This window comes from Furipterus horrens, unplaced genomic scaffold (assembly GCF_987537825.1).
Source record: "Furipterus horrens unplaced genomic scaffold, mFurHor1.1.pri manual_scaffold_5, whole genome shotgun sequence".
NCBI classification, from domain to species: domain Eukaryota; kingdom Metazoa; phylum Chordata; class Mammalia; order Chiroptera; family Furipteridae; genus Furipterus; species Furipterus horrens.
The window spans coordinates 92,906,234-92,931,027 of record NW_028327175.1 but is presented as its reverse complement, the minus strand read 5'-3'; the positions used below and the strand labels follow the sequence as shown (position 1 = coordinate 92,931,027).

General features: G+C 39.0%; 1 protein-coding gene across 5 annotated transcripts; it reads right to left on the bottom strand.

Annotated features, from left to right (window-relative positions):
* Window positions 1–6,422: 6,422 nt before the first annotated feature.
* On the bottom strand, window positions 6,423–24,368 carry ZKSCAN5 (zinc finger with KRAB and SCAN domains 5). 5 transcript variants are annotated; one of them, XM_090276675.1, is made up of 6 exons: window positions 22,972–24,368; window positions 19,097–19,232; window positions 15,790–15,872; window positions 15,375–15,510; window positions 11,541–11,963; window positions 6,423–8,710 (listed from the first exon to the last, which is right to left on the bottom strand). In XM_090276675.1, the coding sequence occupies exons 1-6, from the start codon at window positions 23,383–23,385 to the stop codon at window positions 7,605–7,607; spliced, it is 2,298 nt and encodes a 765-aa protein (XP_090132801.1). In that variant the 5' UTR covers window positions 23,386–24,368; the 3' UTR covers window positions 6,423–7,604. The 5 variants fall into 5 exon arrangements, with proteins under 5 accessions (XP_090132801.1, XP_090132799.1, XP_090132800.1 ...); XM_090276673.1 differs by having other exon boundaries at window positions 11,355–11,963; window positions 22,972–24,367; XM_090276674.1 differs by having other exon boundaries at window positions 11,355–11,963; window positions 15,375–15,507; window positions 22,972–24,367.
* Between the last annotated feature and the right edge of the window lie 426 nt (window positions 24,369–24,794).

The window sequence follows — 24,794 nt, the reverse complement described above, 5'->3', positions numbered from 1 at the left end:
GAAACAAAGGCAAACTAAACAGGCAACGAGAGTGGAAAAGGAACTGTGGGTACGGGAAGCATATTGGGGGGAGGTCAACAGGGAGGGGGAGTGGGGAGAGGGAGGGAGATGATATAGGAATTGGGGATCATGGCAGGAGGGAATGGAATAGACGGAGAGAGGTTGGGAGGAACTGTATGCACAACTAATGGACATAATCTAAAAGGGGGGGACAACTGGAGGGAGGGGGGCCACCGGGTGGAGGGGAGCAGAGGGAAGGGAAATTGGCACAAATGTAATATTTTAATCAATAAAACACATTAAATCTGAAAAAAAAAAAAAAAAGGTCACAGAATTACAGTGTTAGAGGTAGAAGCGCTCTTAGAGTCCATTTAATTCAATCACTTCACCTTTCACATGAGGAAAAACAAGGCCCAAGAGAAAGTAGTGACCTGCTTAGGGTCACAGTTAATAATAGGAGAGCCAGAGCTAGACACCAACCCCTATTTTATAGTACAAAACACATCCACCTTATCGCAAAGTCTAATAATGCAGATACTGGGCAGGCTGAGTTTCTTCACTCTTCCTACTAGAGGTGTCTACTTTTTCTGTTTTAGATCATCACTGTGGTGTTAAGATTAGTTTTTTAGTTCCAGCTCTGTTAACAGTTTTTGTAATCTTGGATAAATTACTGAACTTTTCTGGGTCTATTTTATAATACCTGCTCCATTTTGCTTAGAGGGAAACTGCATATCAAAAGTGAGACAGTGGATTCTAAAACACTTTAGAATCATTTAAACCACCAATATTCTTAATGCGTAACAAAGGAAAACTTCCCTACTAAGCTATACATGCGCAGAAAGAATTAGAAGCAAATGACTATTCTAAGAATATAACTAATATTCTAATATACATGTTAAGCTGAATTCTTATCCTTGCTACTCAGATTTTGGGGCTGCAAAAACCAAGCAAATAATCCTCCAAAGCCATAAGGACCCCCAATTAGAGAGGATTGTTTCTTTTCTAAGAAGAGAGTTAATATTGAAGGTGAGAGACAAGACTAGGAAAGAAAAAGCAGTTCCATGACCCTAAGGATAGGAAAGATGCACTCACAATTCACTTTCCACAGTGGCTCCTGCCCTGGTTTGCTCAGGGGCCTCAGAGATAATCATGGGAAGCCACATAAATTGTTTACGGACATGCTCCAGGCTTCTCATTCCTGGACTAGGACTGCCTAGGGTCCCAGAATGGAAGGGAGTCTCTCAATATCTTGCTCTCTTAAAGGAGCAATATGGTGCCCTTTTGTGGCAAACACCTATGCCAGCTGAAAGCATCCCTGAGAGGCTGGGAACATGCAAGAAAAACAACCCATCTTCACACCCTTCTCCATATCCCAGTCATCACTCCTTCTCTGAAAAGATGGTTTAGGGAGGGAGCTTGAGTAACTTGCTGTCAGAATGAGAAATACAGATACAGATCTTTTCTCTCACTGTAGTGTAAAGCGCTATTAGGTTAGGATTTAGGAGACCTGAGGCTTCAGGCTCCATTTCAGAGTTAGTCAAGTCATAATATTGTGCCTCCATTTCTTCCTCTGTAAAATAGGACCATACTTTTTGCTTTCCCTGCACAGACTTTGAAGATCATATGACAATGCTTTGGAAAGTTAAAGCACTATATAAACATAGACTATAAATACTCATAGAAATACGTAAGAAAAAAGATATTCCATATACTGCAGAGAAAGCACTCAGGCTTCAGAGCTGGGCACATCAGTGTTTCAATCCTGACTCCAACTCTCACTACCTATCTGACTATGGACAATTTATTAACTTTCTGAGGCTCAGGTTGCTCAACTGTAAAATTGGGATGCATGTCTACATAGTTATTGTGAATACCTGGTAAGTCATGTGTTATGGACGAAATTGTGCCCTCCACCCCAATTCATACATTGAAGTCCTGGCTGTAGTTGGAGGTAGAGTCTTTAAGGAGGTAATTAAGGATAAATGGGGTCATAAGTGTAGGGCCCTCATTGATAGGACTGGTGCCCTTACAAAAAAAGGAACAGACACCAGGTGTGCATATGCACAGAGGAAAGGCCATGTGAGGACAAAGCAAGAAGGCAGCTGTCTGCAAGCCCAGGAGAGAGGCTCAATAGAAACCAACCCTGTGGACACCTTGATTTCTGATTTCCAGCCTCCAGAATGGTGAGAAAATAAATTTTATTGTTTAAGCCATCCAGTCTGTGGCATTTTGTTATGCAGCCAGAACAGACTAACATACCATGTAAGGTACTTAGCACAAAAATAACCACATTATCAGGTATATAACACGTATAACTTTTTTCTCTTAGAAACAAGATTATACTGTTGTCCCAATGGTTTGTTAAGGTTATTTATCTAGACCTAGTGATGGGTTGGTGCTAATCGAGTCATATTCTCTCATGGTTAGTGATATTTGTAATATCTCCAGCCAAGGTTAAAACAAAGCAGTTGCCATATAGCACTGAACTCATGATTTATCATGCTTATCATTTTGCCTCTGTCAGAGATGCCAAACAACAGATGTGTTATGAAGAGGTAAAATTGTCACTGACATCAATTCCAAAACACCAGTTCCTCTATTTTGATATTCACCCTTGAATTTTCCTAATTTTTTAATCTGCTGTATTTTCTGTATCTCTGTAGCCTTGCCATTAGTTTACTGCCCATGGAGCAAGCAGACTTATTAATTTTTCTTCTTATCTAATTCTAATTTCAAGGAGTGTCTCTAAGTTCCACCACCTGTGACTTAGCAGGTTCAACTCTGATCACCCTAAATTCTGTAGTGTCCTTTTTCTGGAATTTCTCTAAGTTCTGTTTTCTTTCTCCTTAGGTCCAAACTACCAGAGCTGCAATTTATAGTGAAATCATTCTATGATACTGTACAAAGCAGAAAAATTCTAGTGTCACATTTTGCCTCCAATGCCTTTCCTAATGGAGGCCATCATTTAGGTAAAGTCAAAGTACAGCCTTGACCTGTGTGGCTCAGTTGATTGGGCAAAAGGTTGCTGGAGGTTGCCAGTTAAATTCCTGGTCAGAACACATGCCTGGGTTGTGGATTCTATCCTCAGGTACATGGGAGAAGCAACCGATGGATGTTTCTCACATTGATGTTTTTCTTCCTCTATCCCTTTCTTCCCCTCTCTCTAAAAAAAATAAATAAAACCTTTTTTTAAAGTCACAAAGCTGGGCTGGGAAGAGGGAGGAAATGTGGGAGAGGGGCTTCTCTCCATATCCTGCTGGGGTCAGATGCTGGGGGCAGTGACTAAGCGGTTTCCATCTCCTCCACCACTCATAGCTTGGAACCCAGAGCCACAGTCAGTCCTGAAGAGGGACTTCCAAGCAGAGCAAAGGAACTTCAGGACAGATAGAACAAGTCCCACAAAGCCTGACGGAAGGGCGTTACATTCCCACTACCTCACCCTGAGGTCTATCCCATGTGTGTTTGCTAGGAATCCAGCAGGTCTCCAAGTCTAGGTGGTTCTCTGAGCCTTCCTCTATAAATGCAGGGGGATCTAATCACCTCCTCAGGCTGCAGATTAGACCAAGGTTAAGAAGCAGCTCCTCATCAATGAAAAAGAAATAAGGAGCTGATGGGGAATCTAGCCACCCGGGTGGAAGGAAGTTGCAGGTCCAAATTTTGAGAACTAGCACCTGGTATCTAATCATGCCTTCTGAAGAGAAAGGACCTCAGACTAATGACCAGGACCTGGTCACACTCAGATGGCTCTGGCACTTTTGTAAAAACAAAAAAAAAAAATTTTTTTTTAACTCATTCTACATTTATTTATTTTTAAAGAGTGGGGAAAGGATGGAGAAAGAGAGGGAGAGAAACATCAATGTGTGGTTGCCTCTTGCACACCCCCAACTGGGGACCTGGCCTTCAACCCAGGCATGTGCCCTGACTGGGAATCGAACCGGTGACACTTTGGTCCACAGGCCAGCACTCAATACACTGAGCCATTCCAGCCAAAGAAAACAACAAATTTTTGATAGAATCAGTCACAGGCTTCCTCCTTACCCCAGTACCTTACCAAACATTTCTATGGAATTCAACTAACATGCTCAGTGCACTCATTTACTGATGTGATTGCAATGCAGATTGTACTATTCGGCTGCTTTTTTGCCCTCAGTCATTTTCAACATTTTCATGTTAAAAATAATAAGAAAATAGCATCTTGAAAAAACAACTCTTGCTCTATCTTGCCCAAACTTGAGCAAACAAAATATGTGACACTAATGTTTTGTTTCTCTTTCCTTTTGGAGGTTTGGAAGGGAAGGCTATGATGGATGTGTGACTGCATAGAAGCAAAATATTTCGCAAGTATTCAAATCTTTAAAGCATCCCTTTTTTTTTTTTATTTTTTGTCTTTTCTACAAGTAGGAGCAAGGAAAAATGTTAAGACTACAGATCATTATACAGTAGTCCCTCTATCGCGATTCACTTATCGTAGCTTCACTGTATCGCGGGATTTTTAAAAATATTATATTTAAGTATTTATCGTGGATTTTTTGCTATATCGCGGGGTTTTGTGGTATTGTACAGTAAATACTAAAATGTATGATTCCTACTTCGCAGACTTTCACCTATCACGGGGGGGCGGGGGGTGTCTAGAACGTAATACCCGCGATAAGTGAGGGATCACTGTAGTTTTGACCTCAGAGACAAGTTTCTGGAAATCAGAGGTTTTAAAATGAACGAGGCTGTCTTGGGAGGCAATGAACTCCCCCATCATTGAAAGGGTTTCATACAGAAACTAGATAGTCATTTGCTAGGAAATGCTTTCTCCAGTCCAACAGTTATTAAGCACTTGTTACACGCACATGCCTACATACTGAATGAGGATCCTTCCACTTGGGTGAGAGGCTGGGTTTGATGATTCTGAGACCCATTACAATTCTAATATTCTCTAATTGTATGATTTTATCATATCTTGGATCAAAACTTTTCATACAGGTGACAAGAACATTTCACCACTTTGTAATGTTTGATGGTTTATAATATAGTTTAGTGTGGTGATTTCCTTTCTTTTTTAGTTTATATTTATAGTATTTCTCCCATTACCATTTATTCCCCTTATAACCTCTTCCACCTCCACCCATCCTCTAGAGCAGCGACTTTCAACCAGTGTGAGGCAACACATTGCTGTGTTGTAATTATTTTTAAAACATGCAATACCTGACTATTAGTCAGAAGCACTGACCTCTTTTCCCTTAGATTGCCAAATAAAAAATGACAACAGCCAACACAATAGCGTGCAATGTGAATGAATCAAAATTATACCTATTTTGTCAGATCAGCAAAAAAAATTATTTTTGGGCGTGCCACAGACTTTTAGTAATTAGTTTATCTGTGTCACGAGATGAAAAAGGTTGAGAAGTGCTAGTTTAGTGCTTAAAAGCCTAGATTTGGAGGCAAAGTGATCTGGACTCTGCTAGTTCTGCCACAGAGGGCCATGTGATTTTGGGAAAGTGAATAACTATTCTGAACCTGTTTTTCTGAACTATAAAATTAATGCTAATAAGTGAAACCACCTCATAATGTTGTGAAGATTGAGATGACCCAAATAAATCACTTAACATGTATAAAACATGATAAATGCTCAATAAATGTTAATACTAGGCTTTACTTAACTTGTCATTCTCGAGTCTTAGACCTGACCTTTAGCTCTGTGATTCTATTTGTAGGAGGCAAAAGTTTCCTTAATGCTCCATTTTCCCTTAATCAGTGACTTTAAGAAAGAATTCCATAATCCTTGTATTATTTTCATTTTTTTCACCAAACCTTACCCAAATCAGTACATTCCTTTCCACCTCTATACCATCCTAGTTCATGAAAGTGAATGCCTCACAATTGGACAGCTACCATATGCCAGGGGCTTACCAATACCTCAACTATCAGTGAGGGGGCCCTCATTGCCTCATGGTCTGCAGCCAACTCCACAATTTATTCTTACAGTCACCCTCCTAGGACAGCTCACAGCACCAAGTGTCTCACATCAGGTTCCCTAAAGCCAAACCTGAGACAGAGATTCAGAGCCAACTGATTGGCTGAGGCTATTTTCTTCAGGAAAAATCTTTATCAGAGGAAATGAAGCAGGATCAAGAAAGCAAGAGCCAAGCAAGGTCTAGCCTTAACTTGATCCACAAAGGATGGGTTGGGGAGCATAAACTACATTACAGTTTAGCCCTGCTGTAGGCAACCTTGCGTACTCCAAGGTCAGCCAGCCACTGGCTAAAATGGGGAGGGCAGATAACTCCTGGGTACAGCAGCCCCACCATCTGAGGACAAGTTTCCAGAGTTTCTGAAGAGAAGAGCTGTGAGCACTTAGCAGCCAAAACTCTGAGTAGCTTAGGGAATGGGTGTGCCAGCTTGACCAAGGGAATTTGGCCAGGACCCCAGTATATAATACAATCAACAAGTTTTTATTGGGTATTTATTACACGCTAGGCAGTCAGCAGAAGCAGGACTTCAGTAGCGCCCAATAGCTCTTCCCCTTTCTCTAGCAAACAGGCTCAGGTTAACCCTTTTCTCCATGCCATCTTCTTTCCCCCACGACTCCTACCCACACCTTCTGATTAGGCAGACTCACCTCCCTGTTATCTTTTAAATTCAATTGCAATGCAAATTGAAGCTCATTCTACATGCCATTGACCTATGGGGGAGATCTACCCCCAAAGCAACTGGGAATCATGCTTGGCCCATGATTCTTAATTCAAGCTGTTCCAATTCTTTCTATGGACATAGCTGCCCTTATTCTTGTGGGTAACAAAAAACAAACAAACAAAAGAGTCCACCATTTGGTCTATCTTATCTATCCCCCTAAGGTCTGCACCCCTTTCCTCAAGATGTGACTAGCCAACACAGTTTCACCTATATGGACAAATTTAACTCCTCTAGTAGTTAACCTGATGCTAGTAGAATATAAAAAAAAAAAAAAAAAAAAAAGTTTCATGGAGTTGTCAATTGAATAGGACAGTACAGAACACATACCATTCAGCCTCTGAACCCCAATTTTGCCAAAATATAAATACGTTAAGTCAATTTTCCTCAATACTTTTAATATATATTATGAGAACAATGACAGGAGCCTTCTACTGGGTAGGATAATCATTTCCAGGAAAGGTTCATTGCTGAGGTACCAAAAGGAGTATCATGCTGAAGAGTTCTTTACCTGTGCTCTTCCCTGAATAGATAAGCTGTCAAACAAGGCAGAAAATACAAATAAAGCTTATTTCTACTGTATTCATGAGGCTTTTTCCAGTGTCAATATTCTAAGATTCAAAAGAATAAGTGCCGTCTGAAGGCTTTCCTTCACCCACCATATCCATGGGTTCTCTTCAATCTATATCCTCAAGCATGAGGATGCTAATGAGAATATTTCTCCTTGGGAAAAGCATACAATTACATATTTACTGTTCTCCAGTGGTCCTAAATTCTAAATGAAGGATTTCAACATATTTGTAGGTTTGATGGTTAAGCTAGAGAAATTGCTTGAAGTTGTTACTACATTCAATATTGGAGTAGGGTTTCTCATCAGAAAGTTTTCTCTAAATTTAGCAAGAACTGTGCTACAACAGAAATATCTACACACTTAAGGTATTTAAGGAATCTGTCCTCTCATGACTTCTCATATGTTTAAAGAGGCTACAACTCCAACTGAAACTCATTCCACATTCTTTGCATTGAAAGGGTTTCTCACCAGTATGAATTCTTTGATGTTGGTTAAGATGTGACTTCAGAGTGAAGCCTCTGCCACATTCATTACATTGATGAGATTTCACATTGGAATAGGTTTTTTGATGTTTTATGTGGGAACACTGACCAACATTTTCTCTACATGTATCACATTTACAGGTTTTCTCTGCAGTATGAGTTCTGTAATGCTGAATAAGGTCGGAACTATAATTAAAGGCTTTGCTACATATATCACACTTATAAGGCTGCTCTTGTAAGTCAATCTTCTTATCTTCAATCACCGTTAAATTCCAACTATATGCTTCCTCACAAATGCCATTTTTGTCATTTTTCTGACCCATGTGGAGGACCTGATGTTCAACAAGGCTAACATACTGAAAAAAGATTTCTCCACATTCATGACACTGATGGGATTTCTCTCTAGAGTGAAGTCTCAGATGCCCAGCAAGGTGTGAACGCCTCCCAAAGCCTTTCCCACACTCATTACACTTAAAGGGTCTTTCCCCACTGTGCACGCTCTGATGCTGAACAAGATGGGACCTCACTCTGAACGCTTTCCCACATAAATGACAGTTATAGGGTTTTTCACCAGTATGAACTCGCTGATGTTGAGTTAGGTGCACACGTTGATTATAGCTTTTCCCACACTCATCACACCTAAATGGTTTCTCCCCAGTGTGTATTCGCTGATGTTGAATAAGATGAGCACTCTGAATAAAGCTTTTTCCACATTCATTACATTTATGTGGTCTCTCCCCTGTGGAGGATTTTTTGTGGACATATGTGACTTCATTGAAATTTATCCTCTTTGAAGACGGTTGTCCTAGTATCTCTTTCATGGGAATTCCCTGCTTTCTATCCAACTTGTCTTCTCTAAAATCTTGAACTTGAGAAACATTTTTTTGGATTCTTCCAGATAGTTCCATGTCTGCTTCTGAATATTCTGAAATTTTCTTAACATTCAATTTTGTATTCTTACTTCTTTTGTCACTGCCTGAAAAAATAAAGAGGAAATGAAAATGTCATCAGTTTTTTTATAGAAGAAAAATAAACTGTCAGGAAAAAGAGGATACTCAAATGAAAATATGATGTAACAGGAGTAACAAAGAGGGATGCAAGTACTTGAGACCAACAGGAATGAAAAGGTCTTTAGGTATTCGTCAAGTGAAAAGAACAAAACAAAGAAGAGGCATACTTAGAAGGGTGCTAAGAATGATTGAGGTTAGGCAATCAGAGGGACCAGCAAAATACTTTCTTTATATGGATGAAGAGACAGGAATTATGACATGGGAAAGGTAGAAAATGTGGAAGGGGTAATGACCCCAACATGAGGCAGGCAGACAGAACAAAATTACACAATTAAACGGTGAGAACTGACAAAAACTGGAAGAATGAAAAGCAAAGGGTTATACAGGGGATATGGAATTGGAAGAATACCTGACTAGAAGCCAAGAAAAAGGAAAAATAAGCCAGTATAAAATATTGTGAAGAGGGTAGGTGACATATCAATCTCTGCTCTCTTCACCCTTAGCCGACACATTAGCTTATTTCCCTAATATATCTCCTTTGGAAATGTTTACCACCTTTAATATCTGCTATTCCCACCAGACCATCAGCTCCACGAGGGGATGAACTCCATCTGTTCTGTTTACTGCTATATTCCAAGCACTCAATAAATATGGCTGGATGAGAACACAAAGTATCTTTCCTTTGATTTAAAAAAGAAAAAAGGAGGTGGAAGGTAGGTGGGTATTAACTAGAAAACTAGTCACAAGAACAACTGCAGGGAAGATGTAAAAGACACTATTTTAAGCCCTGGCTGCTGTGGCTTAGTGGATTAAGTGTCAGCCTGCAAACCAAGGGTCACTGGTTTGATTCCCAGTCAGGGCACATGACTAGGTTGCACGTCAGGTCCCCAGTTGGGGGGGGGGGGTGAGAGGCAACCACACAGTGATGTTTCTCTCCCTCTCTTTCTCCTTTCCCCTCTCTCTAAAAATAAATAAATAAATAAATAAATAAATAAATAAATAAATAAAATTGTAAAAGAAAAAGAGTGGTCCTGGCACTCCCCTCCTTAAGCTTAAAATAAAAACACAAAAAAAAAACGACACTATTTTAAAGCAATTGCTCTCCAGGACCAGAGTCCTTGGATGGATTTCCCCAATGAGACAGCCACCAAGTAGAATGGGATAGAATTGACTGAGGAGATGGCTCAGCTCAATCCGGAACTTTTAAGATACTATGAACTACATAAATATCTATTCCAGGATAGAAGAGGTGGCAGGGGCTATGAATGTGAAGGACAAGTAGCTGGGCTTGAGAGTACAAAGGCATAATTTAAAAATAAATACTTTAACCAGTTGTAAAGTTTTCTGAAGAATATTAATAAGAGTCTTTAAATTCACAGCAGTTTACGGTAATCTAATCCTTATATAATTCACTTAAACAGACAAGAAAATAAATAAATAGGAAAATTACTCAACCATATATATAACCAAATTAATAAAAATAAAAACAGCAAAAAATTCTCTTCTGTTTACTCAATTTAAAACATTTTTTTTTATATCCCTGGAAGAAATTTAGTACAACTGCTACTCTTAATATGTGGTGTAGTTGTTTTAAAAAGCAATTTAACAATATGTATCAACAGCCATAAATATGTTTTTGGCCTTTCATCCACTAATCCCACGTCTGGGCATCTATTTTAAGAATATAATCTGCTCTGGCTGGTGTGGCTCAGTGGATTAAGCACTGGCCTGTGAACCAAGGGGTCGCTGGTTCAATTCTCAGTCAGAGCTCATGCCTGGGTTGCAGGCCAGGTCCCCAGTTGGGGCTGCATGAGAGGCAACCACACATTGATGTTTCTCTCCCTTTCTTTCTCCCTCCCTTCCCCTCTCTCTAAAAATAAATTTTAAAAAACTTTTTTTTAAGAAAAAGAAAATAATCCTAGCCCTGGCTGATGTGGCTCAGTTGGTTGGGCATCGTACTGTAGAGCAAAAGGCTGCCAGTTTGAATCCCAGTCAGGCCACATGCCTGCGTTATGGACCTGGTCCCCAGTTGGGGCATGTGCAAGAGGCAACTGATCGATGTTTCTCTCCCTCTCCTTCTCCCTACCTTTCCCTGTCTCTAAAATAAATAAACAAAATCTTTAAAAACAATAAAAGGATAGAAGGAAATACACTACATAGTAATAGTTCCTATTAGTTAGAATGGTGAGATTATGGGTGATATTTTTCTCCCAATTCCTTTCCTCCAAACTTCTTATCATTTTAAAATAGGTGAAACAACTAAATTGGGAAGAAGGTAAACAAGTAAGAGAGCCCAACTCTTCATTTACTATAATAGAAAGTCAATATATAATGTCTAAAATTGATGAGTAAAGCAAAAGCAGAATTATTTAAAATATGGAATTACCAGAAGAAAACAGAGCTGAAAGTACCTCTGGGGAAAGGGAAGTTGTGGGGAGAGGGGAAAAGGCAAAGGGTTTTGCCTACTAACTTGACAATTCTAGTATAAATAATAAAAGACTGTAACCTTTGACCCTTCCTATTGCTCCCATTATCACAAACTATCTATTCTAAGCTAATAAAAAAATTTTTGCCTCCATTTATTCACTGGTAGAAACTCTTCACACATACATCTTTGGGATTTCTCTCTGAAGTGACGCTTCAGGTGCTCAATCAGATGAGAGTGCCGACCAAAGTTTTTCCCACACTCGGTACATCCATAGGGTTTCTCTCCACTGTGCACACTGTGATGCTGGACAAGATGGGAGCTCACACGAAAGGCTTTTCCGCACACCTGACATTTATAGGGTTTCTCACCAGTGTGGACTCGCTGATGCTGAGTAAGGTGCACACGCTGATTATAGCTTTTCCCGCATTCACCACACTTAAATGGCTTTTCTCCAGTGTGGATTCGCCGATGTTGAATGAAGTTTGAAGCTTGAAGGAAAAATTTACCACAGTCATTACATTTGTGACCTCTCCCAGCATTTATGTTTTGCTTACAGTTCACGTCTGTGATGGCACCAAGATCTCCTTTCTGGGAAGGGTTCTTCCTTGATTTTCCCACACTGCAGTTTACCTGCCACCTTTCTACCATGCCGTGAAGGTCACTAACTTCTCCAAACTCTTGACTTTGGGGAACATTTCTTTTAGTGCATCCTGATGTCATCCAGTGCGATTTGGTTTCATCAGAAATCTGCTTTACTATAAGTTCCATATTGTTATTCCTGGACTCATAATCTGAAATAATAGAAGGAAAATGGAAAATTTAGCTATTTCCTTCATTAGAAGAAAAAGACTAAGGGATATAGAAAAATTATATGAAACCAAAATGAGCACATGACTCTATAAAAGTCATTTTAACAAAGCTATCCTCTCATGTTGGGATAAGGAATATTTAAGCAGGGAACAGACAGGTTAAGGAAGAAAGAGCTGGCAAGAACGGTTCAAAGAGATGAGACTGGTCATTCTGTTTAATGAAATTGATATCCTCTTGGTATGTTACTTACACAGAGTAGCTGATTGTGAATACCTAAACAGTATTAACTATTCTTAATCAAATCTGATATTGGGTTATGCAGCTAACCCAGTCTTAACGTTCCTCTTCCTATTTGGTCATATCTCAGAAGAAAGGGGATCTTTTTATCTTTCAATCCTCAAAGAATCTCAGTTGGTATGAATTAGGCTAAAGGAAAAAAGGCATTCTTTCTATTCCTAGAGAAGACCTATTCCTGTCAAGAACTACATTAACAACACTCAATAGTCAATAATGAATACAGATGTTTAAGAGACTGCAATCAGTTCCCTATATAACTGGATCAGCAACATATATTTCACTCAAAACCCTGATATTTAATATGGTTTGCACAGACAAATCTCGAGTACTTAACAAAAATAGGGAATATTATTTTTAAAATGCTAGAGAGATAGATCATGGGCTATTGAGAACTCTCTAATACAATTTTTTGTTAAAAGTTATTTTCAAATTTTACATAATAGTATAATAAGAGCTAACATTTGCTGAATGCGTACTACAGACTAGGCACTATGCCTTTAAGTACTTTCCAATTTTAAGGCATTTAATCCTTACAATGACCCTTTGAGGTAGATACTATTACTATCTTCTTTTGATATAGTGAAAAGTTATAATTCTTGTAGCATGAAGAGAACTTTAGTTCTAATTTAAGCTATAAATATTTTTACTTAATTCTCTTTCTAAAAAGACACTTTAACAAGAAACTGGTAATAGTCACCACCTCTTAAGAACTAGGAGACTGAGGATCAGGGGTAGGTGATTCAATTTTCACTTTGCACTCATTTATACTATTTGGATATTTTTTACTATGTGCATGCATGACCTTTTTAAAACCAAAATTCTCCACTGCACTCACACCTCTACTCCACCAGCTACTCGATCACTGGCTCACTCTCAATAGGTAACTCTGTCTCTGATTTCAGGAAGGTCAAAGCTATCCAGTCAAGAACTCCTTGAACATCCTACAGTCACCACTACAAACTTTCTGTCAGTCTTATTCTTTCAACCTCCCTCATCTCACAATGGAAGAGCTTTCTCTCTCCCTTCTTCTTGTAAGCCGGCCTTTACCATGCCATCCTATCTTCCAGGGACTTCCCTACATCAATTATATGCTCTTACTTGCCCCAAGATTTCAAACTCTCACTACTAGTTCTTTTCCAGTAGTGTTTAAGTATCATTAAAATATCTCCCATTAAAAAAATTTTTTAAAGAACATACTAAAATAATCCATTCATCTAACCCAGTGACCAGCCCTCTCTCTTCCCCTTTACAAAGTTATTCAAAGTTTACCTATAAGAACTTTCTCAAATTTCCTCTCCTTTGCAATCTTCAATGAAACTGTCTCTTGTTCCCAAATGTCCTAGCCCCTCCATTGAAACAGCTGTTTCCAAGATTCAGTTATTTATTTTTTAAAACATAATTTTAAATCTGATGAAATTTTTAAAAATCTTGACCTTTTTTGATGCTGTTAGGAACCTACAGGCAAGAAAATAACGTATTATGGCTATCCCGGAGAAGGAGACAGAAACCACTGAACATGTTCTTAATGGAGAAGAATATACTGACATTGTAATGATGATGTAATAAAGACATGGATAATCAGAAGAAAAAATCAGGAAGAATATAAAACTGCTTGGAGAATGGTATAGAAAAGATCTGTGCCATTAATTAACCTCACATGCTGAAACACATCAAATACATGTGATGTAAGTGAAAAAGATATAACAATGCTAATAAACTCCAATTAGACAAGTGAGGTAATTGAATTGAATTTAAAAAGAAGAGAAATTTTAAAATTTCATTAAATATAATATGCTCCATAAATAATTAATTGAGAGGAAAGGCCATTAGATCTCCACAGATAAATAAAAAAGGGGCATGTACAAATAAATCAATGCAAAGAAAATACAAATATATATATATATATATCAATAGTAATAAAAGAAATGGAAACTTTAAAAGAGCAGGAGTCAGTTTTATACTTTTAAATAAAAGCCTGTGAATGAACAAAATCCCTTAGACTAGTATAATACTTTTCAAAAGAAATCTGGCATTATTTATGTATTTCATCTAAAGTCTACCAGTGTGCCTGATATATAGCAGTTCTTCTAAAAGAATTCATTCAGCCCTGGCTGGTGTGGCTCAGTGGATTGAGTGCTGGCCTGCGAACCAGGGGGTCACTAGTTCAATTCCCAGTCAGGGCACAGGCCTGGGTTGCAGGCCAGGTCCCCAGCTGGGGGTGTACGAGAGGCAGCCACACAGTGATGTTTCTCTCCCTCTCTCTTTCTCTCTCCCTTCCTCTCTCTAAAATTATGTAAAAATCCTAAAAAATAGGCTTAAAAACCAAAACCAAAAATAAATAAATAAATAACTATAAGCTTCAAAATGTTTGCCACAGTGCTGAAATTTTTATAGTTGCTCCAGGCAGCACAAATATTAGTTTCCAGGATTATAACTTAGTTAGAAATAGTTGCTAGAAATAGTTGCAAAATCTCATTTCGGATGCAAAATTCAAGAAGAATATGACAAAGAAACAACAAAAAGAAAACAATAAACAAAAACAATAAGATTAAAAACAAAAAAGAAGGGATATGACATGTAAAATGTAGATGCCAACAGAGCAAACATCATAAAATAGGTACCAGTGATCTAAGAATCATAACAGAGTGAACAACTAGCTATCCGTGCATTAGAAAGGAAAGAATGAATACCATTGAGATATTGTAATAACTACTATAATAAAGTTATTCAGTGAAGTCTGAGATGCTTTTACAAATGAGAATTATTCAATCAGTCAAGGAATAGAATACAAAAACTACTATAAATTTGTTAAAATCCAAACCTATTAATTTTAAGCTCTTTCATTTTAAAGCAGTAAAAGACAGTATTTGCAAATACTATCCCCCAAGCATTATGTCTTCAGTCATACCCTTATTATGATGGAAATAATCAGAATAAGCTGAATAAGGTGGGAGAAAGGGTGGATTTATTCTTTCACAGAAAAAAAGCTAAATCACAGCAATTAAAACATATATGCTTTTATAAGATATACTAGAAATATTCTTTGTAAGATAAAATTAAGATGTCCTAATCTATGCAGACAAAATAAGTCTTACCCATGGAGGTAATACTCTCATAATTCTCCTTCCTGTCATCCCTACAGAGAGACTTCTGGGACTGGTCCAAATGTCCCCATTCCTCCAGGATGAAGGAAACAGCCACATCAGCCACATCTTCAATTTTCACCAACTTCTGAAACATGAGATCGCCACTAAATTCCCATTTCCTGTGTTCAAATTTGGAATGAGGGGAAGAACTTCACGCATTAAGGAAAGAAATAGGAGGGACTATGCTTCAAAGAAGATGGGGGACTACTCGGTAGAACAGTAAAAGACATTAAAGTACAAACCCAAGGTGGGCCTGGTCTCTAGTTAAAGAGACAGAACTCTTGATAAAGTTTCAGGATTAAGGCAGCTACTTCTCCAAGAATAGACATGGGTCCTCATTGCAGGCACAGGGACACCAGCTCACCTGGGACCCAGCTGAAACAAGTGAGGCTGTCAGCTCCTGGCTGTCCTTCAGGGGAAGGGAAGAAACTTGGAGAGCAGAAAGGGCTGAGGGGGTAGAAAAAAAGAGATGTCAGTGAGAGCATCTTTGCCCAGTTCCGATTGCTACCATATTCTACTTTTGGTCAAGAGCCTATAATGGTGCCCTGACACATCAAAGCCAAATTCTTCTGCCTGGCTTTCAAGACCCTCAACATCCCAGCCTTTCCCACACCCACCCTATAATAACCCTTGCAGCCAAAAAACTAGATTCCCTGCTCTGGTCAGGCTAATCTTTGCTGCTGACCTCAGATTGTGCCATTCCCATCTAAGGATGCACTCTGCTCTGCCAAGATCATATCTAATCATTTCAAAGAATAACCAAAGTCCCACAGCTTTCATGGATCTGAAGCACTGCCTAGAACCCAGGGCTTCTCAAGCTTTAATGGGCAAACAAATCACCTGGGGGTCTTGGTATAGGGCAGATTCTGGCTTAGTAGGTCTGGGGTAGCCCCCATATTTTGCCTAACAAGCTCCCAAGTGGTGCTGGTGCTGGTGCTGCTGCTCCTTGGACCACACTTTGGTTAGCAAGGCCTTAGTCCACAAGCTCTCTCTTCAAGGAATTTCTATGGTTGGTTTATAGTCAGCCAGTTAGTATAACATATATTGTCTACTCTGTATTAAGAATAGGCAAATAAAATAATTCTTGTCTTCCAAAACTTCACTCTCTTAGAGAGAGAACAGATGTATAAGCCTTACTTACTTCCAGAATAAAGTAAATTACAAATACTCCACTTGAAGTTCACCCCATAGGAACACAGAGGCAAGGGCACCTACAGAGTGAAGAGTGGAAGGTGGGAGAATCAGGAAAGCCTTTCCATAGGAAGTAGGGGTGGGGTGGGGCAAGGATAGGGGGGCTTTGCAGGTGGAGTGAATAACAGGTGCAATGCCTGGAGGGTCTGATCTGTAGATGCTGGTGACTATCCAACCCTCTGCTGTCACCTTTGCATTTTTTCAAGATTCATGGTGCATTCAGATCTCACTGTCTCTGTGAGCTCCAACTTAAACATTAACCCAACAGTTTAGACTTTGCTATGGTTTCCTCAGTCCTGGAGATTATGTGTACATGTAGCTTGTGTACAAGGACTAGGAAGTAATAAGCATGACACAAAAAGGAGATAATGGTTACAAATGAAAGACAAAAACAGAGAGATAGTATGAAACCAGGAGTGTGGCTTAAGTGTCAAAAGACTTGAAGAAATGGAACAGTAATTTGCAGTATAGACTACATTCCAGTTATAATTGGAATTATTACAAAAATTCCCTTATTTTTGAGGTTCCCATGAAATCCATTGTTTCTTTAGCTTTTGCTCCTCTCGAACTCAAGTTAGTCCCAGGGGCAGAAAACCAGCCTTCAGTGCTATCAAAAGCATGAGGAATGCAGTCTCCCCAGCAAATAAAAACAATACAAAACAGTAGTTCTGTTGGAATAAAGAAACTAACTAAGATCTGGCTAATAGGGCAGAGAAGCAGCGCCTAGGAAGAGAAGAGTAGAACAGCCTGATCTGATGAGACTCTGCAAGTAAAGGGAAGATGACATGATTTAAGGAGGACAGGATTCTGCACTTGGGAGGGCTTGGTAGTAAAGCAAAGGCAGGATAATTCAGAATGCGGTAAAAGTATAGATTTAGAGGGTTAAAATCACAGCTGTGGCTTAATAGCTTTGTGACCTTGAACAGATTACTTAACCTTTTTAGGCCTTAGCTTCTTAATTTCTAACATGAGGATAACAGCAATAGCTATTCATTCCATTGGGTTAGGGTGAGCATTAACCCTTGGTATACCACCGACGCCTATTAGACACAATTTTGGGTTTCAGTTTTGAACAGTTTTAACTATTTTTAAAGACTGAAATTATAGGACTTTTATTCCTTTAGAGGTCTTCTACAGAACAAAGCTAAAATTCATTTTAGTATTATTAAAAAATAGACTAAAACTCATTCTATCATGTAATTTCTATATGGATCCACTGGATCCTTTTATAAATTTAGGATACAGTTTGGGACCTGAGTGATCTTATTTTTCCTTTATCATGAAACATTTGTCTATTTCATCATCTTGGGAATTATTTCATTTTTACTAATCATTATTCATTAATTATTCCTAATGAGAGCATAAATAAGAAAACTAATAAGAAATAAGAGAATAAAGAAAATATTTAGGATCACACACTAGTGAAATATATCATCATTCTTCACTATTCTCAAAGTATTAAATGCATTACGCAGAGTTTTGCATCATCTTCAAGATGGTATAAGACTATTGATACCTGCTTTTAGTTTTCATTGAGCATAATTGAGAACTCAGAATTTTTCATTTTCCACCCATATTGAGAAAAAAATTGCAGAAGACATATCACTATTATTAGGTAAATGAGAGGATGAAGAGTGACAGAGAGCAGCATGCTCTCAAATGATAATGATAAGACTGAAAATATAAGGGAAATCTTAAAATGAGTCTAAAAATGATAATATCCTAGATGAATCTTCTCAAATAATAAACATATTTTTAATTTAATAAAAGGAATATGACCATCTCATCCAGAGAGTCATTCAACAGGAAGGACTTTATCACACAATATTCGGCAACAAGATTCTGAACCATCTCATTTTGCTAAAAGGACAGTATTCACTTTGCTAAAGAGACAATATTGTGTGACAGTATTTTTTTCATTTTTTGTGATGTTTTTATTATCAAAATGTACTTGATACAAAGAAGTTTAATTCTTATTAAAATTTATTTGAAAATTATTTTGATTATCCTTTCAATCTTTTGTATATTATGCATAAAATGACTTAAATATAAAAAAAAATAGAAAGGATCCACTGGCCCCAGATGGTAACAGTGAAGACTGTTTTTCCTGGAACAGTGAAGGTTAAATGAATTCCTACAACTAAAGCTTAGAACAGGTCCTGACATACAGTAAGCACCATAAAAGTAATAGTTGCTGCTGCTGCTTTTATTATTATTACCACAGTGAAAGGAAAGCTGGAAAACATAAGAGTTATAGGACATGTCACATAAAAGACCTGATCACTAAGGGGAGCCTAGAAGAAAGTCTGGGGCCAAACAGGGACTCAATTCCAAGTCTGACACCTTCCCAACCTCCAAATCCTTCTGACCATAAAGAGGCTGCCCAGCCCAAAGTCTCTCTCTTACAAACTCTGCTCTTCCACATGGCCAGGGTGCCCACTCTCTAGCCACATCAGCTCCACTGAATCATAGATTCTCACCATTGTTCTCCAGATGAGGTTTCTGTGGCTCTTGCTCAGGCTGGGGGTCCAGAGACAGGAGCTGGTGACTGAAGGACTCCTGCATAGCTCCTGGTTGCACCATCTTCTGAGAAAGGACTTCAGGACATGCCACAATCTAACAACCACAACCAAACCAATCAGTATATTACTGAGGCTATTAAAGAATCCAGTAAATTCATGTTATTCTTTCAATCATTCCTTTACCAAGTGTTTAATGTGCACCTATAATGAACCAGGCACTGATTATACAGTGGCTTAATAATAAACATGGTTTATGTCTAGTTGTAGAATACCTCCATTAAACATTTTAATACAAAACACATAATTACAAATTATGTCATATGTTAGAAAGAAGAAAGTACCATGAAACAGATCAGATGAGACCTACGTTAGATTGGGGTGGCCATTGAAGGCTTCTCTGAGGAAGTGTCACTTAAGTTAAACACCTACAGGATGATAGAAGCCAGCCAGGAGAAAAGCAGTTAAGTATCACAGGAAGAGAGAACAATATAAGCAAAGCCTCTCAGGCAGAAAGGCCAGCGTGGGTCAAGTTTAGTGAAGGGGATGGAGGTAAGAAAGGAGTTTGGAAAAGTCAATTATAGAACTCAAGAAAGTCACTTGGAAAAAAAAAAAAAAGAAGTCACTTGGCTCTCCAGCAGACCAACATCAAGACTGGAGCTAGTTCATGTCTAGTGTGCCCCATTCCTCAATCTTTATGTTCTTGGCTCTTGCTCAACCCTAGGGTACACACAATTACTCTGCCACAACCAGTCTCTAGAATCTGCCTATTATGGAACGTACTAGCTCAGCAGCAACCTAGCAGGTAATAAGACCCTGTGTCAAGAGAGAATCGCCATCCCCCTTTCCCCTCCTTTATAATTTCAAAACACTTTAGATTTTAACCCTCCTAGTATTGGCAAAATGTGGTACAGGAGTTACATTAAAACACACCTGCAGGGGGAAGCAATGGGGAAAAAAGTGGGACAACTATAATAAAAAAACAATTTAAAAAACTGAAAAAAAAAAAAGGCACTTGCAAAACAGTTGTGGCAAATATTCTGTATAGAAGTTCACGCCCTTGTGGACCCTCTCAGAACAAGAGTTAAGATGATCTCAAAGGGCACCATGGGCACTCAAGAACCAAAGCAGCCCTTGAGGTCTCCTGAGACTAGGACAGAGAAACCAAGGAGGAAGGGTAAGGATAAAGCCTGGAAAAAGACTTGCAGAGACAAGAACTGCCTGAAGATAAAGCTGAGGAAAAATGGCAGGGATACAGGAAGGAGGCAGAGAGAAACACAAATAAAGTGTGCTGTGGAGTCCCAAGGGAAATCCCCTCTGGACCTTAAATCCCGACTACCACTAAGAAATTATTTTTCTCTGTGTGCCTTCTAAAGATGGCCTGCATATCACATTGAGAAAGGACGGTGTATAATATACTCCATTTAGAAAAATGCTTTTTGTTGCTCTGCTGGGTGGTGCTGTTTGGAGCATCGTCCCGTACACCAAAAGGTTACCTGGGTTGCAGGTTCGATCCCTGGTCGGGGTGTTGGGGAGTGTGCAGGAGACAATCAATGGATGTTTCTCTCTCACATCAATGTCTCCTCTCCCCCACCCTTCCTCTCTCTCTAAAAATCAATAAACATATCATTGGGTGAGGACTTAAAAAAATGCTTTTTGTTTTAAACTATGCTTTTGAATATTTATTATTTTAAAAATAGGAAAAACTTTGTCCATTAATGTCCCAAATTAGGTTTTAAAAAGTAATAACCAGATGTCAGCATGAACCTTTACTTCCTGTCTTGAAAGAAGCAGTAGAAAAGTTCAAATATTCCCATCTGCAAGACATTCAAAAGACTGCAGGGTCTGGCCATGGGTCAGCAGCAACTCTCTCTGCTGCACACTTGCCTCATGAAGTGCATTAAACCAGCTCAAGAGCCTGAGGATGTTATGGAAGGTTGAAGTACCCCCTACCTAGAGGTGAAAAATAATGACGCCAGTATCTTACAATGGAATGCAATAGCTCTGAAGAATGAGGAAAATTCTCTAACTAGCTTCAAACTCTTGTAGACCTATAATCCCATGAGCCTTGTCTCTTTGTTATAAAAAGAAAATTAAAGTTTAAGAGACTATTATCTAGCAACAAGGGAAAAATAGAAGGTCAGATTATAAATGAGTAAGAAAGTACAAGAAGGTGTTAACAACATAAAGATATCAATCCTCCCTAGATTAAGGATTTAATGCAATTCCAACAAAATACCAACAAGATTTTTGGTAAATCTTTACTGAAAACTAAATAAAGTAATTCTAAAAGTTGTAAGGAAAAAAATACTTAAAAATAATTTGGAAGAAGAAAAGGTAGCCATATCACATACCAAAGCACTTCATAGAGCTCAAATTATTAAAATACAGCTACATGAACAGATAGTGAGATCAATAAAACAAAATAAAGAGACCACAAAAGGACCCAAATACATGCAGAAATTTGCTATGTAATAAAGATGGCATTTTAACCAGAGTGAGAGAAGGTGGATTATAAGTTGCTAGGGCAACTGGATAGATATCTGGAAAAAAATAAAGTTATAACCATACCAAACACCCTAAACTTTAATGAATTCCAGATGAATCAATCATTTAAAACTGTACAAAAAAAATTATGAAGAAATTATGAGAAAAGTCTCTTACAATACTGTAGTGGAGAAGGCCTTTCCAACTATGGTACAAAACACAAAAAACATAAATTAAAAGTTCTGAACTGATGGCATAAAAAATTAAACACCCTGCAAAACAAAAATCTCCATAAACAAAGACAAATAGCAATGTGAAAAAATAATACTTGTAATTCAATGACACAGTCCTTACTTTTTCTAATAAGTAAATAATACAAACTGATAATTTGCATACACACACAAAAAAGGGTATAGGAATAGCCCTTTAAAATATGTACTGTGGTCAAACGCACTCATAATAAGAGCAATGCATTAAAATTGCATAGTATTTGAATATTTTCATATTGCCAATAATCAAAAAGTTGAATAACACTATTATCAGACTGTAGAAAAAGAATTCTCTCTTACATTGTTGTCGGGAATATAAACTGATACAGAGGGCTATCTATCAACAGCTGTCAAAATCACAAATGCATATGGCCTCTGAGCCAACAACTGGACTTCTTAGCATTCATTCTACAATTAATTATGTTTGTAAAAGATAATTCATTGCAGCAAAGTTGGTTATAGTAAAAATTCAGAAACAATATAAAGAAACAACTTTAACCCTGAATAGGAATTCAATCATAGTATATCCATACAATGGAATATAATGCAGTTTCAGAGTGAGGTTGCTCTATTTGCAATGACATGAAACAAACTAAGCTATAAAAAAAAAAGCAAGATGCAGAAGTACACGATTTTTAAACATTTGTTTCTTTTAAGCATGTCATATACATATATGCTTATATGTATAGAATACAATATACCTCTGTAAGGATATACATGTATCATGTAAATGGTTGCCTCTGGTGAGGAGCACTAGGCAGCTGGGAAATTAGGGGTGAGAAGGAAACTTACTTTTCATTACAACTTAGTACCTTTTGAATTTTGTATCATGTCACTCAAAAAATAAATACAGTAATTTTAAAAATAAATAGAATCGCAGACTGTCTTCTCCAGGTTAACACACTGGATACTGCTTCTCTTTGCTGGAGTGGCGGGAAATCTCCACAGTGTACCTAATCCCAGGAGAACAAAAGAATATGAATGAAGCACCACAGTGCTAAGGATCTCACCCTTGCTCAGCAGCTCCTTAACTCTCTTCCTCTCCTTCCTCATTGCTTTAATGTCTCCTCTTCCACTCACCTGTTGTCTGCGTTCCTCTAGTTCCTTCTGTATATTTTCCACCACAGCCACAGCCTCTTCTCCATTTTCTGGGTGATGTTCTCTCACCCAAGTCTGGAGCTCTTCAGGAAGGATGGTCAGAAACTGCTCCAGCACAAGCAGCTCCAGGATCTGCTCCTTGGTGTGCAGCTCAGGCCTCAGCCACTCACAGCAGAGTACCCTGAGCTGGCTGAGTGCCTCCCGGGGTCCTGATGCCTCATGGTACTGGAAGTGCTTGAAGCGCTGATAAAAAGTCTCAAACATTGGCGGATTATATTCCTGCATCCAGGTGCAATCCTCTTCTTCCACCTTCACTATCAGAAGGTCTTCTTGCTCTTGTGAAGTCTCAACTGGAGGGTCCAAGTCTATAACTTCCCCCGATTCTGTCATTATCATTCCAAATTCAGAGGGATGTCTCTCCAGGTTAGCTGTTTTACAGCGATCAAATTTGTTTTCTGCTCTTTAAGATCTTCTGAAGGACACTTTCATTAGTGTGCAACCTACTGATATACTGGAAATTATTAACAAAGAAATGCCAAATAGGTCATTTATACTAAAGATGACCACTCAACAGAGTAATTTACTTTAAAATATCAACTACAAGTTAGCTGTCAGTCACTCCACCCATAAAATATTAATAGAGAATATTTCCAACATTTAAAAAATGTGAACAAGAACCATAAAAATCTGACATCAGGCCCAAACAACACAATTACACTGGTGAAGAACACTAATAATAGGACAAGACTTACTACCTAGTCCAGACGCAGTCGTTTCTTCTCTCTATCGTAAGTCAAACAAGTCAGAACAGGGGTCAAAAACAATAAAATGGTCACAACTGGTCCTGTCCTTCAATCCACATAGGCCTGATAGACTAACAGGAGACTTCATTGGTCCCGAAGAGAAGCAGGGTAATAAGTACAGATTTGGATCCTGGATTTCTCGGAATCGACTCCGACCCCGTACACAGGGAAACCGGCCTGGTCAAGGTTAGGGACAAGACCCCCCTTCTGGATACAAAGCCCATTCCATTTCCTCAAGGCTCCAGCCTAGGGGAGCTCTCCTGGAAGACCAAGCTCCCGCAATTGACTAGGAAGATGGGTTTCTTCTCACAAACAGAGAGAAAACCGAAGCCAGCACTTCGCAACACTTCCTCGGCGGAAGTAACCAAGTCCAAGCCTTCCCTGTCCAACCGGGTTGAGCCATAAATCCCACCCACAAAAACACTTCCGAGTCCTCTCCAGGAATCCCGGAGGTCCTCGCCTCGCAGCAGGCGGGAAGTGCCTGCCCGCAGGCCCCACCCAGGAGAGGCTGTGGGCCAATCGGCGGAGAAATACGGCGCCAGCCCAGGAATCCAGTCCTACGTCCCTAGACGAGCCTCAGAACAGCTGCAGCAGAGCCGTGTAAAAAACGGAGCCACTCTCCTTTCCCACCCAATCCCAGAGCCATTTACACAGCCCGGGCTCCTCCCCTTTACTTGAAGTGCGGCAGGGGGCGGGGCCTTAGGTGTCCCGGGCGGTTGCTAAGGCAACAGTTGCTAATGTCCGATTTGCTGTTGAACTTGCGCTCCTCCACCCTCAACGCTCTGCGCCCCAATTCGAAGTAGGATCCGTACCTTTCTGCGAGCCCACAACCCTCACTTCTCTTTAATTTTGAACCCTTCGGTTTCTTCACGTGAATTTCACCACGCTCCGTAACGCTGTCTCTAGGCACACCCACCTATTTACCACCTCAGTCAGCTCTTGGAGCCGAAACCTCCGACGTCAAACTCAGTAGACTTGAGAGCCAGTGGCTACCAGGACTAC

Bases quoted from the DNA above. Each gene is read 5' to 3' on its own strand.
- ZKSCAN5 (XM_090276673.1), bottom strand. From the start codon at position 23,385: ATGATAATGACAGAATCGGGGGAAGTTATAGACTTGGACCCTCCAGTT. The intron at 15,873-19,096 runs GTGAGAATCTAT...CTACCCCCTCAG, and splicing joins ACCTCATCTGGAGAACAATG to CCCTTTCTGCTCTCCAAGTT. The intron at 8,711-11,354 runs GTATGTGTGAAG...TTATTTTTTCAG, and splicing joins CAGAGAGAAATCCCAAAGAT to GCAGTGACAAAAGAAGTAAG.